Raw genomic sequence first — 16,483 nt, forward strand, 5'->3', positions numbered from 1 at the left:
CCTCCTCTTCCTCGGACAAGCTGGGGGAGTCATCCGGCTCAGCTTCTCCCATCTCTGTAAGGTGAGATGATCCAGAGCAGTAATAGAAGAATAGTCTTTCCAACCCCAGAGTGATGACAACTGGACCAAAAATGACACTCCAACTTCTTCCAAGGAGAGTGAAACTGAAGACCTCTCCTTTCTAAAGCAGCTCTGGAAAATTGCCTGCAGCAACAAGTTCCGGTCCATTTGGTGACTTTTTGCAAACAGATCCATCTTTCCCTTCAGCATGTAAAGGCAGCAAATGCAACAGATCCTTGGTTTTGTTCTGTGGCCTGCCCTGGTCATGTTGATCTGCCACTCCTCTCTGCAGGATGCAGGAGTGGCGTGGAAAGGATAGCAGATGGCCACCTTGGGTCTTCAGGAGGTGCAAGGCCACTGGGAGTCTAGAGCTTTAGAAGAAGGACCAGATGGTTGTGTGCTTGCCTGTGCTGATCAAACTCAGTGCTGTCAACAGGAGTTTCTCTAGAAAGCTCAACATTCTCCTGCCCACTCTGCTCTGGGCATGGCTGGATGTAGATCATTTTGGCTCTTCCCATGTAACATTTGGAAATGGAAACTCAACACCCTTTAGCAGGGGCAGACTGACCCCCTCCTCTAATTTGCAGAGTGAGGACGCAGACTTTGGATATTTTGGGACAAAGATTTTTGACAAGATTATAGGCTTAGAAGTTAAAGCCAAATGTGATCCAGCCTAGCGATCAACAGAACAGTGGAGCAAGATTAAGAACTCAAAGCAGCTCCTCTAGCTCTGTTCAGGCTGGTAACACCTTTCTGGTTAATTAGGTGGGTGGTGCTGGGTGGTGCAGCATTACCCACCCTGGCCAGGCCTGCCTCAGCACCAGGGTTTGTGCGTTGATGCCCCTGCCGGGTGCGGATGCTGGGTGCATGCCCCATGAGTGGGGAACTCCATGTTCTGAAGGTCTCAGCTTCACTCCTGTGAACTCAGCTAGCATTTTCCTAGTACCGCTCTCTGTGCACTTTGGATTCTGGGTTGATGCAATTGTGAGTTCAGTGAAGTCTGAACTCCGCTCACCCCTGCAGGCAACAGCAGAGAAAGTGCAAGGACTGAAAGCAGCTGCTTGCCCTTGGTCAGCAAGATCAGCAGAGCTGGGGCCACCTGCACTGGGAGATGTTTTGAGGGTGGGTTTGATCTACATTGGTGTAACAGATTTGAAGATCTTACAGTGGCTTAAGAGACTAGAACCAATGTAAGTGGTCACAGACAATGCCCAGAAGGCTGCTGATGGGATTCTGGCTTGGCAGGATTTCTCACGCCTGAAACCTTCTGCTCTCTTAGGCCAGTTCTGGAAACCACAGGCCTGCATGAGCTCCCTTCCCTCCACCTCTCTTAGATGGCTGAAGAACTTTATAGCTTCGCACAGGGAGTAGCAGTGTATTTCTCTGGCACCCTAGGATATGTCCTGGTGTCAGTATGTCTCTGTCCCCTTGCCAGCCTTCCCCCCTTCCCCCCCACTTTTTCAGCTATATGGATAAGCAGTGACAGTAGTACAAATCACCCACAAAGGCAAGGCAGCAAATAAAATATGGTATTGCAATTAACAGGGCACTTTCTGGCTCTCTGTCTAGCAGGTGCTTCAGATCTGAGACAGACAAATTTTCTCTTCGTGGGCCAAGCAGCTTGAGCCCAGGCTCTGATGACCCTTTGCTTTACAACAGCAAAGCACCCCTGCATGCTGTGTGCTGAGGAGGGGTGAAGGGCTCCCCCAGCCCTGTCATCCTTTTCCAGTTGTTGCTATAATCAGCTCAATGCCACCTTCCTCCCTCTTTTCAAGGCTCTGATAACAACCACCTAGGACAGCCAGGTGACCTTTGGCTGAGCTTCCTCTTTAAACTCCCATGGCTTTTGCTTCATTGCCTAGTTGTTACGCAGCAGTAAAGATCTCTTCCGATAGCACCAGAGTCTGCTCCCCTCCCCTTTCCCCTCTTACACAGGATCAAAGCTCTCTGAATTTGTTTGAACAAATTTGCATTTAGGTCAGTGAGAGATCTACTTGAGGAAAAGATTTTTTTCTCCTAGCTTTTTCTTAACTCCATAAGAAAGGAAAATAAGCACAAAGACAGGTGGGAGAAAAAAATGTGGCCTATAAATAAATGGGTTTGGCACACATGGGAGGATGAAGTCATTAGTAAGATACAAAATCACTGATGTGGCAGCAAGCTACATCTTCAGCTGATGTAAAGCAGCATCTCCCCATGGAAGTAATGGGACCATGTCGTTGTCATCAGCTGAGCTCCCATGGTGGACCTGGTCCCTTCTTCAGTGCCTAAACTGTCCGCAGCTGCCTCCTTCCACAGCAGCAACACAGGAAGTATGAACAGCAAGGCTCTGGACAACACTGATCTTCACCTGCAATTTTTGGCTCCTTGTAGCTGTCTGCTTAGACTGCCTAAACCCCTGCTGTGCTCTCTGGATGCAAAGTGGCAATAACAGGGTGGCTGTCTCATCCTGGCTGGTTGGGTTGGCATATGCCAAAGCACTGCAGGGTTGGTTGCTCAAGGCCCCTGCCTCCATGTCTAGGGTGTATTGGGATGGGACACAAAACAGCTTTGGAAGACCCATGCTGGGATCATGGTGGTCACGGGGACAGGATGACCTCGTTGTGAGAGTGCTGCTAGTGACTGGGAGACCTAGGTGTGGTTGTTGATTTGGTCTTAGCTTGTGCACATTGCCTTGACCAACTCCACATCTCTTGGTGTTTCCCCTGTAGACAGCAAATACTTCTTCCCACCACTGGTCTTGTTGAGGACCTCAGCTTTTCCAGGAAAACAGTCTCATCATGGCTTTCTGAAGCCTAGCATGACAGTCCCCAGTTGGCATGTTCTTAAAACTGCAGAAGCTGGTGTGCTCAGCAGTTTAAATATTAACAGGGCACATGAGAACTGGGGTTTGCAATACATAAGTGGTAAACATGCAGTTTAGTTGCTAAATTTAGACCTACTCACTTTAGCGAGAAGTTCAGGGCTTTCTGTATTTGGCTTGAAGTCAAAGGTTAGCTGTAATTTCATGCAAGAATGACCCACCTGAATTCTGAGTGGGTCTGATGCTGTGCAAGGCTGGCAATGCAAGGATCTGTCGTTATGACAGAGGTGGCAGATCCTGGAGCTTCTGGTCTCTTCTGGATTCACAGTCAAACAAATAACCCCAGGGAAGGACTTTCTGAGAATTACTACATAATGTCTAGGCTGCAAGCTAGGAAGTAGTATTTGAAAGAGGCTAGCTCGGCGTTTTTTTCGCCTAGAGTTATGGTAGTCTTAACAAAGAAGCTGGTTAGTTTGGCATGATTCATCTTTAATGAACTCATGTTGCAGTTTATCCGGTTTTCCTGCTCATTTCTGTATCTTTAGAAAACGGAAGGCTGAACGAGGCCTCAGCCTGCCCTCAGGTGGTCATCTGAAGAAAAGCCTGGCTGTGTCTCAGCCGGTGGTGACACCGGGGTGCTGCCTGTGGCAGTGTGACAGCACATGGGCTGAGAGCCTTCTCCCTGGCTGGGGCACTGGGAAGGGGCTGGCTCCCAGGGCCATGGTTTCTGAGGGATGGGAAAATTCCATCCTGCCCAAACCCAGGGCAGATAATGCCACAAAGACATTCAGATGCTGGGACAGAGCCTGGCCAGTGCTGCCCTGGCTGAACAGGGCTATCTGGAGAGCCTGTCTCCACCACAGGACCTGATGTGTGCCCATTGCTCCTGAGGGCCCTTTTTTTTTTTTCCCCCAAAGACCTTAGCAAGAATATTCTTTAATTCTTTTTCTTTTGACGTTTGTTCTGGACTGCTGCACTTGTGAATGTCTTGCCAACAGGCTGCTGTTTCCTCTGCCTGTTGATGTTATGCAGTGGCACCCCAGGGCTAAGGACTTGGTAAGTGAAGTAGCCATCCATGGTCGCCATAGATGCTGCTAGTGTATCATCGAGAAAGTGGGTTGGGGGTTTTCTGGGTGGTGGAATCCTTCAATAAAAGCAAATGTTTCAATTTCCTGCTTTTGTAAGTGGGAGGGCAACCAGAACATGTTTCTGACTTCATATTTCTCTAAAATGGGTTGTACAAGGCTTCTTTAGTGCCTTAGGCATATTTAGCATCTTTTCTGTGTTCTGATTCATTTCCATGCAGAGAAAGAAAAGCTAATAGTCAAATACCAAATAATTTAATGAGAAACAGGTTAGGTAATGCAGGAAACTGCTTCAGATCTATAGATCCGAGATCCATAGCTATGTGGGCAGAAAGGCCATGTCTGAGGGCAGAATGTATCTCTTCAGACCCAGTTACTCAAAGGGCAGGGGGTAATGGAGAGCTTTTCAGACACACAAACGCTCTCAAACCAGCAGACTATCAACCACGGGATGGCAGTGCAGGAGGGAGAACGACACATGGCTTCCTTGAGAAGAACAATTCATGGGATTGTGTTTACGGCTCCATGGCAGCCAGGATCACACCAGCATTGGTTTGCTGTGGCCATGAGGGATGTCAGTAGGCTCCAAAACTCAGCTTTTAAGTCACAAGGCCTCCAAACAAGTAAGTGCTCTGGATTTACAAACAAAGCAGGAGTGATTCTGATAAAGCGAACTGGAAAATCTCCTGCCCAGGTGACAAAGAGAAAGGAACACAACATTTGATGGTCTGACAAGGGGCCTGTAAGATACAGGTGAGAGAATTACGTGCAATTCTGCTCTTCTTGGACTTCAGCACAAAGTTAGGATGCACATCTGCTGATGTGGCGAGAGCCATGCTGCGGAGTGGCGTAACGGGATGGAAAAGGCCATCTTGGCAGCAGTGCAGGCAACGTGCTATGTTATGAAAATTCGCAACAGGCCCGTGCTGACTGAGGAGAGAGGCCAGGATGCAAAGTCTAGGATTACAAGGATAAATAGTTATTCATGTGCATGAGGTGTCCCAGCCAAATCAGGGCACCCCAATGTGGTTTTACACAGGTTATCTTATACCCTTCAAGCATTCAGGTGCAACACGATTTGACTAATCACCTAATCATGGGAAAACTTTGCAAAGTGACTCCACCTCTGCAGCATTCTTGCTGCTTGTCTATTGATCCAGACACCCCTGGAGCCAGTCATGCTTGAGTTACTTCTGTATGACGCCGGCAGGGTTCCCAAGCTATATCAGAAAGGCTAGAATGCTGGCGTTATCTCAGTTATCCAGGGGTATCCTTTATCCCTCATGGACAGCTCTACGTTTCCACACAACACAGGCCTTACGCCCAGGGGCAGCCTGTCCTTTAGTTTGTTTTACTTAAGTATGAACAATACCAGAGTCTCTAGTGAAATTTCACTACCTCCTTACATTGCAGTGTATAATAGGAACTAATAGATATTAACAAAGTTAATATGCTTCTATATAAGATACTGACTAACATGATAGTCAGAGGAGATTTTCATCACACTAGTGAGCACCCTCGACAGGCCCGCGGTGCTCAGAAGAACTGCCTTTCATGGCAAGGCCGGTGAGGCTCCCTACGCTCCCAACCGAGCTTGCTCTACAGCCTGGCTGGTGGGAGAAGGAGGACAAGTCCCCGGCTGCAGCGGTTTCCCGCTCCCGGGCCTGTAAAGGCGGCCGCCCTCACTGGCCACGCCCGTCCCGGAGCCGGCAGCTCCCCCGCCCCTTCCGGCCCGGCGCCACCGCCCCTCTAAGGGCGGAACCGTTGCTATCGGGCGCGGGAGGCGCGGGAACTGAACTGTAGCGCGCGGGGTGTGTCATGGCCGCCGGATGTCTGGTGAGGGGGCGGCCGGGTCGGGCTCTGCTGCGGCCCTGGGGGTTTGCTGCCGCGGAGAGGGGGAAGGCTTGTGGGGCCGCTGGGGCCGGGTCGGGGGCAGCCCGGGCGTCTAGGAGAGTGCTGGAGGGGGGGCCGTGGCCTCTGGGGCCGGGTAGGGTGTTGGGGGGGCCCTGGCACTGGGGAGGGGTACCTGGGGCCCCTGGTCTCGGGTGTTTTGGGCGTGGCTCTTGGGCTGTTGGTGGGTGCTGGGAGGGGGCATAGTGTTTTGGGTGAGGGGGGGGGAAGACAGGCCTGGTGTTGGGCTAGGGGAGGGGGCGTCTGGTGCTGCTGGGGTTGGGCTGTGCAGGGGAAGGCCTGGGAGGCTCTGGGCCCGAGGTGGTGGGGGGTGTTAGTTCTGGGTTTAGGGGAGGCTTAGTGCTGCTAGGATTGGGCTGTGCAGCAGCGGCTGACCAGGGCTTGGGCCGTGGGGTGGCATCATGCAGCTGGGGCTCGGGGGGACTGGGGATAGGGTTGGGCTTGGGGGGGCTTAATGCTGCTGGCGCTTGGGGTGCTGTTGCAGCCGGGATTGGTCTGTGTATGTGTGGGGGGGCACCTCTAGGCTGGGGGGGTGGGGCTGGTGCAGGTAGGGGGAGTTCTGGATCTGGGGAGGGCTGGTACTGGGTGTTGTGGGAGAAGTTTGGCTCCATTCTTCTGGGGCTGGGTGCTTGTTTGAGCAGGCTGGGGCTGAGGGGGAGCAGGGATTGAAGGCTGATCAGCCTGTTCTGAAGTCTGGACAATTTTCAAGTGTTATGACTTCTTGTAATGGTTCTCTCAGTGGTGTGGGGTTTTTTTTTCTTTTTTCTCTGACCTCTGGCTTTGTTTGGCCTTTGCAGCAAGGTACTGTGTAGAGACATACTGCCTTCCCCAGATGTAGGGGAAGGGTAGTGGGTCAGTCTGTTTTGCTGCAGTTCTGATTCTACTTGTCTGTTTCGACAGATGTGTTAAGCGCTGTAAATTTCTCCCCTCTGCAAACAGAGGCCTCTTGGCTACACCTGGGCTGAGATGAACAGCTGTCAGAGCAAAGTTGAGTTTGACTGCCTGCTCAGGTGGTCCTGACATGGCTGATACGTTCCAAAGGCAGCTTTGGAGTCTCTGTACCACCAGCATGTTGTAAAAATGCAGGAATGATTCATGCAAGTCACCGAAGATCCAGGGGGTTATCAGCTTGATAATTTGCCTCTTTTAAAGTTTGTCGATACGTGTCAAATTGCATTTTGTGTTGCACAGTGTTCTTATCTCTGCCTGGCTTTTGTGGGATGAATATGTGGTTTGGTTTGCCTGTCATAGAAATAAAATGGTTTTATTGTGTGAAGATGGTTCTGAATCTATAGTGTCTGAACCTTACTGTTTTCTAGGAAGATCCATCCCTGGAGAGACACTTCAAAGGCCACAGAGATGCTGTCACTAGCGTGGACTTCAGTCTCAATAAGAAACAATTGGGTAATTGTTTCTGTGTTTTTGATGGCCAGATGATAAAGAAAGAACTTCTCTGCTTTAGATAAGTAGAGGGAGCAGTGGAGGTACTGAGGTCTACAAGAGCAAAGAACTTGTTTTCATGATGAAGAGATTTCAGGATGAACACTTGTATGTGCTTTTTAAAAAAATCCCGTTATTGAACCATAGAGGTGGCAGATTGTGTGTATCCTGCTAGAGCTTTAGAGACACCTGCCGTTGCTTATTATTTCACATACCTGGCTTTGCCATGCAGTCAACTTAAGGTAAAATGTTACGTTTTCTTCTGCATCTTCCATTTCTCCCTTTTAGACAGCTGCCTGTGGTTATGCCAAGGTTTGTGTCCTAGTTGCTATTCAGTAACTCCCTGCATGTGCTTTGAGCAGGAACCAGGAGGTGTTTTGGCTTTTGGTGAAGTTGCTGTTCAGTCTTTGTGGTGTGGTGGACATTGCTTTGGCTCACAGAGAAGATGAGTGTGTTATTTGATGTTTAACCTGCTGCAGCTGATAGCTGCCTCTGCTTCCCAATAAAAAAAGTGATGAAATAACCTTCATTCACAGACCTTCCATGTCTTTCCTTAGTGTGTATTTGTTTGGAATAAGATTTGCAACTTCAGTGGCTTTTGCCTCTGCAGCTGTTGCATGACCTGACTCTTGGAAGTAAATTGTCAGTCCAAGCCAATGTATGACTGACTTTTTGTTTGAATTACTAATAAAATATACATTATGCAATACATTGCTGAAGCTTTGAGGACAACATACTTGAGATTGCTGGAAGCTGTGATGGTGAACTGAGTGTGAAAATCAGTTTCAGTGGAGCAGAAGTAGTGCAAGTTTTGTTTTGTGTGGTTTTGTTTTCCTCTTTATTTCAGCAAGTGGCTCAATGGATTCATGCCTCATGATCTGGAGTATGAGACCTCAGATGAGAGCCTATCGTTTCATGGGCCACAAAGATGCGGTGATGTGTGTTCAGTTTTCACCTTCTGGTCACCTGGTGGCTTCAGGCTCTAGAGACAAAACAGTCCGTTTATGGGTTCCCAGTGTGTAAGTATCTATTCCCTTCTGTCTTTTTGTGTTTTAACTATGGTTTGGGATTTCTCCTTGCTTCTTGATAGCATTTTTCCAGCTATGGGACTAGGATCTGTTTGAGGGAAGGAAGAACCATTTTATGTGACAGCTCTGACAAAGGAGAGGTAATTTGGTCTTGAAATTGCAACTGAAACAAAACTAAAATCCTTTGCAGATCTTAGTCAGTATTAGCTTCCTGTGCTGATATAAAAAGTCACTAATGTAACTCATCAGTGATGAGCTGTTGGATTTTTCTTCCCCTTTATCCCCCAGTCTGTCTTTCCTCCTAGCAAATTGATCCTTTGCTTCTCTGCAAGTGTTAAGCAAGATGCTGAAGCACAAGTTGAGATTTAGTGATGGAGATACTTGTTCTGTGAGCAGTGTGGAAGCTACCAGCTTGCATGCTTGCTGTAGTCCACAAAACATTTAGGTGTCTTTAACCTTTATTTCTTGGTCTAAAGCTAGTAACTCTTGTGTTCTCCTGATAGTAAATGGTGGTGTATTACTAAGATAAGACTACTTTTGAGTATGTATTGACTTTTTTGTGAGCTTGCATATGATTAACAAAAATTTATTTTCAGTACCTTAGCCTAATTATGAAGTTTCCATTTTTGAGTAGAGGGTTTAGTTCCTTTAACTCATTAACACTTGTCAAGTTCTTGGCAATCATTGGCTGAGAGGCCTCAACCTCTACTGTTTTACTCTGCCATGCGTTGTTTTAAGTGATATGTCTTCAGCAAGGAACACTTAATTGAAATACAACATGAACAAGAGAGCACTGAAGAACAACTGCTTGAAGACAGTCTTGCTGCAAGTAATGAGAAGCTTTTTGGAGCCAAGATGCAGAAATGCAATTGCCAGTGTTTCCTCTGATCTCTTGGTTCCCACACTAAACAGTGGAATTGTTTTTTTCTGAATGGACAGGCATATGAAAAGGTATTGGAGGTTCCTTTGCTTATAAGCTTGTAAATTGCTGCTATCAAAGACTAAAGGATTGTGTCTGGACCTGATGTTTGTGGTGGCAAATAAAAGGGATTTAAAAAAAAAAACCCAAACAAAACCACACAAAAACATACACCCCAAATGCGAAATAAACATCTTTCTTCAGGAACCTGGGAAAGCATTTCTGGTTGTTTATTTTTGATGAGTTCTTATGGTTATGATTACTCATATGAAGTTTTATTTGATGATCTATTAAACCATAAGTAATCTCTGCCATGGAACTGATAGGTTCTGAAAGTGACTTTTTAAAATCTGTGATAAAAGTGCTTTTAAAATAACTTATAGTGAAATAGAACTACAATTTGCAGATTGTAATTTCAGTTATAGTTATTTCGGTTTAACTAAACTTTCCTGGAAGGAATGATCATGATGACGTGTTAGCAGATATATTATTAAAAGGCACAAGGTGGATTATGATTAAAACTTATCCTTGCTGCTCATTAATCTCCTATAAAAAAAGAGACTGACAATGTTATTTTGCTGCCTCCAGCGCTGTGTTGCTAACACAAAATACTGAAAATAAATTGCAGTACAAACTTGTTAACTTCCCAGAAGCTATCTTAATATGTTTTAAGAAAGGACTAGGATGTGATGAGAAAACTGAACTCGTGTTGGGTGACTCTATCTTGGTTGCTTAGGTTTCAAATCAGGGTGGAGAAACAACTTGAGGTTGGACCTTTGGCCGTAATATCAGAAAAGGGCCAGTGTGGAAAGGGAGTTGTTATTGTTATGCTGGTTGTGAATACCTTGGTGCATGGCACCTTTAATCTGTTTATTTAGTGTTCTTTGTCAATTTACCTTCTCTAAATATAACAAAAAAGCCTTGATATTGAATCTGGTTTGAGACCTTCAGCTTGCCAGTTTTGCACTGTTGTTAAAAGGGGAGGGAGAAGCTGCCCCATAGTCTGTGGGCCAGGACTTTATTTCCAAAGAATCTGAAAACTTGCAGTCTCTTTCAAGGGTGGTATGTTACTGAAGGAGGTAGTTAACCTGGTGTGTGGATTTCTGTCTTTGGAATTTGTTTTTTATAAGCCATGCTGACAGAATTTTGTAATTTTGTGTGTCTGCATGTGTTTTTATCAGACTTGGGGATGCTCTGTGGTTTTGAACAGAAAGAAAACTTGCCTGAGAAGTAACCTTTACTGCTCATTGCCTTCTGGCAGATAAAGATTAAATAAAACTAGGCAGCTCTGACCTTTTCTGAGGAGGGGGGGAATATTGCTGAAAGGCACGTAGCATTTTGATTTTTTTTGGCCTTTACAGTTTTAGTAGTCCTTGGTATAAATGCTAACGGAGGAGGGAGTAAACCACCGTGTCTTTCTGTTGTTCTCTTCTTTCTGTGAATATGGAGCTCCTGGTAGTACATGCTGGAGATGTGTTTTGGATCAAGATTCCCATATACCTGCTGAATCTCTAAATACATTGCACTCTGGGTTTTGAAATGTGCTTTGTGTTTGCTAGAAGAATACCACTTGCATTTATTTGGAAATGATGGATAAAGAAGAATAACAATACCTTGTCTTTTGTCTTGCCTGGCTGAGTTAGCGGTAATTTGCTCAAAGTTGTTCAACATCAGGCATACCGAATTCAGTGGTGTTTTCTTGTGTGATGCTGCATTGGAAGCGTTCAGCTGGAGTATGGGCCATTACAGGAAGAGTTGTGAGGTAGTTGCCTGCTTGGCTCTATCTAGATGAGCAGTGAAAACGCCTTCCTCCTCACTGCCTTGCAGCAAAGGACCTGGCAGCAGTACAGAATCCCAGCATCTTTTATATTGATGTTTCCATAAATGTTGTTTTAAACAGTTGCGCTAATTAACAATAGGGTTTTTTGCCCCTTTATAGGAACATGGGTTGTTTCCTGTTGGATTAGGCTTCAGTATTGAACTGGAACAACTGGTTTTAGCTATGTATTCTGTATAGCTCGTGAAGCATGAGTTTGTTTGGGGTTGATCAACATTTTCTTCCTAATGTAAGCACATGCATTTCCCATAGAAGTGGTGGTTAATAGCACTGCTCAGCATACAGAAGCTTTGTGTTTTCAGGTACATAATGTCCTTGCTGCCCTGTTGTGCAGTTTTAAAGTGCTCTTTCCTTCTGCATAGCAAAGGAGAATCTACTGTGTTCAAGGCTCATACGGCAACTGTGAGAAGCGTTCATTTCTCCAGCGATGGCCAGTCCTTGGTTACAGCTTCTGATGACAAAACAGTCAAAGTGTGGACAGTTCACAGGCAGAAGTTTCTGTTCTCACTTAGTCAACACATAAACTGGGTTCGCTGTGCCAGGTACGTACGGCTTTCTGTCAAATAGAGATGGGGATCTATCGTCAAAGCAGAGACTGAGTATCATGGTCTTGTGTAACACATTTCTGTCCAGGATGATTCAAGCTTGCCTAGTGACTGAAATATACTGCGAACCTTTGGATAGTAGTTGTGTATCTGCTTTGTGTTTCTTCAGTCATCTTTGTCAAGCAGAGACTTTCTAGCTTAGTGGTTTGTTCTGTTTTGCTTTTACATAGTATGGAGACTTCTGCATCTTGAAGTTGCTAACAGAAGCAAAATGAGATACTTATATTGTTATTTCAGCTTAATTACTTTTAGACTTGTCATGCCTCTAGTTAAAAATAATCACCTGTGCTCCTTCCAAAATGCTGAAAGTGCTCCCATAATAAAACTTTATTTCCTGATAACTGTCTTGGATTTGGTTTTCAGTTGACAATCTCAGTTATTGTGAGGAGTTTTTATGTATATATGCATCTAGGATAAAGCCACAGCTTCTCTGAGGTGAAAAGTTCATTATAGTTCTTGAACGTGGTGGTGACAGTGGCTGGTAGTACTATAGATGGCCACAGCAGAGCAGAAAGAATGTTTTTCCAATACTTGTGATGATGTTCCCTAGTTAGGGACTCAAGTCCTGACCCTCTGAAATGCATGCCTCTGTATTGAGCTGTCTTGTATATGAAACTTTGAGACAGAGCTTAGTACATTCTTATAAGGCACTTGAATGATGAAGCTTCTCCTGCTGCAGCTGTTATCTTCGGAGTAATTGTATTGCTCTGAATGCTTGTGGCAAAGGTAGAAATTGTTTTGAATCAGGGTAGAGAAACAACTTGAAGTACACTTAAAGGGAACGAGTAGGACAGGAGATCTTAAGTCAGTCTCAAGAGTTTCCTAGGGTTATTTTATGTGCTTGTGGAATTAGGGATAGTTTGAGGACTTCTGGCTTGCTTTGTTTTTCCCTCTACTTACAGCGATTGGATTTTTAGTCTCACTGATGCCAGTGTGACTTCTTGGAGAACAAGGTGTGTTTACCAACGTACCTTGACAGCTGGCCAAATCCAGTTGAGCCTATACGCTTTTGGGGGCATTTCTTAATTGCTGTAACTCTTATCTTAGATTCTCTCCTGATGGACGATTGATAGTGTCAGCCAGTGATGATAAAACTGTCAAACTGTGGGATAAAACCAGCAGAGAATGTATACACTCCTTCTGTGAGCATGGCGGGTAAGTACCTGGTGGTGCATGAGGACTGGCCTTCTGATTTCTGAAATGGGGAAGCCTGGTGAATGTACACTTGGTTTTGTGACTGTGGTCAGAGGTCCTTGACCTGGCAATCATTTCTACATCTTAAAAAATCATTAGCAACTATTACAAAAGCAGCCAGCAGGGGATGAGATGCAAAAAGAGCTTCCGGAACTGCATTGACCTTTCTTATGACTTCTCCAGATGGGAACCTTGAGGGTTATATTTTAATAACTGTCCAACATGTCAAGCCTTAGTGTCTTTATGCCTATTTATTTTTTGAGGTGCTGTAATTCTTTATTTCTTCTAGTTCTGTTAAGCTTTTTTTTTATTTTGCTCTGAGCTGAAGTAAATTTAAAAGAGTGGAAGTGTACTGGCAGATTGGTACTTGCATGCTTTGTTTTATCCTCAGATTTTTGAATAACAAGGTTATTCCAAAAAGTCTTTGCATTCAGAAAAACAGCTGTTGAATCGGGACTTTTAAGGAAAAACTTTTTTGCTGTGAGGGTGACAGAGCACTGGAACAGGCTGCCCAGAGAGGTTGTGGAGTCTCCTCTGGAGACATTCAAAACCTGCCTGGATGTGTTCCTGTGTGACCTACTGTAGGTGGTCCTGCTCTGGCAGGGAGGTTGGGACTAGATGATCTTTCGAGGCCCCTTTCAACCCCTCACATTCTGTGATTCTGTGACTTTTCTCATGGAGAATATTGAGCCACAGCAAAAGTTAATTTGTCCAGAAACATAGAGCAAGTCCTTAGAGAACTGAGACTAGAATCTTCCTTATTTCTTGCTGCACTGAATTTTTAAGTACAAAGTTGTGTTCTTTCCAGGTAATATACAATGATATTAAAACAAATTCAGACAGCGTTATTTTTTCTAGTGCTCTTAAGAATATAGCTTGTCCAAACAACCTATTGAAAAATCTCAACTTCCTCAGCATTTGTTACAAGAATACTCAAAGGATAATTAATTTTACTCAATTTCTTGTGTGGATAGGGTGAGGAGTTACAAGATGCTCTTCACTGAAGGTTTTACTGTACTTATGTGTTCAAAATAAAAATTGATTGCATACAGGTCCAGAAAGGAATTTGGTCTCAGCCTCGCTACCTTCCAAGTGGCAATGTATAGTTTCAGGCACAAATTCAGTAAGTTCTATCTTAAAATGAGTTAAGAGTAATAGAAGGAAAATACCTGTTCAGTCTTGTACACAGCACTCTAGAAATCCTGTTAATTTAACAGAAGACATATATTATGCAAACATTAAATGAACACTTGAAAATGTTGTGACAGTTGGATCTGTCAGATTTCAGGAGGCTTGTATCTACAGCTCCTACACCTGTAATGCCAACGTTGAAGATGGTATGCTTAGATCTAATTCTGCAGTCTACTTGGGGTTATAAGCAAGGTCTTAAGAGAAATTCAGCAATACAAATTTCCAGATTATCTCCTCCTTTCTATAATGTTTAATGCATCATGATGTAGCTTCCATTCTTGAAAAGACCTTTTTGATCCTTCGCAAGAGTTGAATGTAAACAGTTGGATTTAACTGCAATTTACAGGTTTGTGAATCATGTGGATTTTCATCCCAGTGGTACATGCATTGCGGCAGCTGCCACAGATAACACAGTGAAGGTGTGGGACATTAGGATGAATAGACTTCTTCAACATTATCAAGGCAAGTTAAGATTTTAGAAAAGTCAGACCTTTCAACATATTGATATGAATTGCTCTGAAGTCCAAGGACTGTTCCTCCATCACCTGCTGCTTTTCCAGAAAGGCCTGCCAGTGGAAGCCTTTTTTCACCAAACAGCACACTTTGCTTTGTGTTAGCTCCAAGACTGATTCTCAATATTGGTGAGAAACACCTCTGTTCTGATTTCTCCTCTGTTCACCATCCAAAAGCAAAAAAGCCCTGATGCTGAAAGTCCCATGTTTCGGGTGTGCATAGGGGTTACTTGCAATGCCACTTGGCTCTTATTCGCTGTTCTTGAGGAGATGATGTGCAGTAAGAAGGATGTAACCTTTGTTTCCGAATAAGCCTATACGAGGAATCGGATGCATTCCAGCAAAGCAAAAGGTTACGTCCTTCATGAGAAAAAGGGAGAAGTTAAAAAAAAAAAAGACAAACACCAAAATCAACCAAATGCAATTCTATACCAAGATCTATGTTTACAGTTCCTTCTCCAGTGTCTGTTTGGTTGTCACCTTCCACAATTAGCTTTGACCTTGTTGTGACTTGTCCAGGTTGTCTTGTTCTTGGAGCTCTTATGTTTAGGAGTCTAAATATTTTTTTTTTTTTTCCCTTACCTTCCAAATGGCATCTCTTCCCATTGCCTGTTCCTGTCAAACTGATGTGTGGTAGAGCTGGATCAGAAAAGGGTGATTTCCCATCCCTGCAAGCTTCTTTGAGTTTCATCGTCCAGCTTTATGCGTACTAGTTTCTTGAGCCTAAACGTGGCTTTTCTTCCTTTTACTACTAACAATTTTTAGGGCCGCTGTAGTATTTTGTAAATACATATATTCTCAAGCACTGCTTCCAATATAGATAGCTTATTAAAACTTAATTTTGTTAGCTTTCCATGAAGACTGCTTCTGGCATGCTAGTAAAGCAGATCAGAGATATGGGGCTGGAGCTTGGTGTATTGGCCTTTCTGCCATCCACATCAGATACTGTTGGTTCCTCCTGTGGCAGCCTCACAGCTGAATGCCAGGCAGAAAAGACAGAGTGGTAAAATAGCTTGCAGCTGATTCCTGTTAACTTGCAAGTTAAGAGACAAAAATTGAGTTCTAAATTAAAACTGTTGATCCTCCTGGCTTTATGTAACTAGAATTGGTTTTTTAAGTGCTTTTGACTGTGTATCCCTTTACTCACAAAGCAATGAAAGAATTTGCAGGCTCTCAATACAAGTTTTCTCTAGTTTCCCCTGACATAGAAAGGCAGAGAGAGTTTAGTGGTGTTTAAGGAGCAGAGTCCTGTGAAAGACTAGACCTCTGCTTGTAGATAAGAACAATGGGAGTTACTCATCTCAAAGCAAATGCAGATTGTCTGCAGAGAAGCTATTAAGATTATGGAAGTCCTTTGAGTTGCATAAAAAAGTAAATAAAAGCTCCCCAAAAAGACATTGCTGTGGTGTAGAAACAGTCTGCAAACTTTAGAATGCTTTTGTAATTCTGTGTATAGGCTGTGGTTCTTCTGCTCTTCACATATAGATGGAAACACTATTATGATCATCAGATCTGACTATTAAGTGCTGATGGTGACTATCATTCTAAGCATTCTAAAGTTTGCAGACTGTTTTGGTTTTTTCCAACTGTAAACCTGCCTGAGCTCCTTGAACTCTTATATAATGCGATCTTTTGTTTGCTTGTTTCTTCAGTTATTCTTATGGACTCAGTCAGTCCCAGTTCTCTCATAGGTAACAAAATCTGATGGAAATCAAACCTTTTGATGACTTTTGTTCCAATTCATCAGTATCAAGCTGGTACAATTACAATGATGAATACTGAAGAGTGATTCTTTGTGTAATAAGTATTGTTAACTTGCGACCCATATGAAAACATGGAAATGCCTTTCTGAAGTCTTGTTGCTAAAATAGGTAGTGTGTTTAAGTACTTGAACAGTG

At 44.2% G+C, this 16,483-nt stretch overlaps 1 protein-coding gene across 2 annotated transcripts in view; it reads left to right on the plus strand.

The window, feature by feature from the left end:
- Window positions 1-5,766: 5,766 nt before the first annotated feature.
- POC1A (POC1 centriolar protein A) overlaps window positions 5,767-16,483 on the plus strand; it is a 58,214-nt gene continuing 47,497 nt past the window's right edge. The window contains exons 1-6 of one of the 2 annotated variants that reach the window (XM_086469992.1): window positions 5,767-5,784; window positions 7,179-7,263; window positions 8,147-8,318; window positions 11,446-11,625; window positions 12,736-12,843; window positions 14,420-14,535. In XM_086469992.1, coding sequence (XP_086326118.1) covers window positions 5,767-5,784; window positions 7,179-7,263; window positions 8,147-8,318; window positions 11,446-11,625; window positions 12,736-12,843; window positions 14,420-14,535 — 679 coding nt within the window. Of the gene's footprint in view, window positions 5,785-7,117; window positions 7,140-7,178; window positions 7,264-8,146; window positions 8,319-11,445; window positions 11,626-12,735; window positions 12,844-14,419; window positions 14,536-16,483 lie in introns of those variants that run through there. The other variant, XM_086469993.1, reaches the window with a different exon arrangement.

This window comes from Leptosomus discolor, chromosome 9 (genome assembly GCF_034619465.1).
Source record: "Leptosomus discolor isolate bLepDis1 chromosome 9, bLepDis1.hap2, whole genome shotgun sequence".
NCBI lineage: Eukaryota > Metazoa > Chordata > Aves > Leptosomiformes > Leptosomidae > Leptosomus > Leptosomus discolor.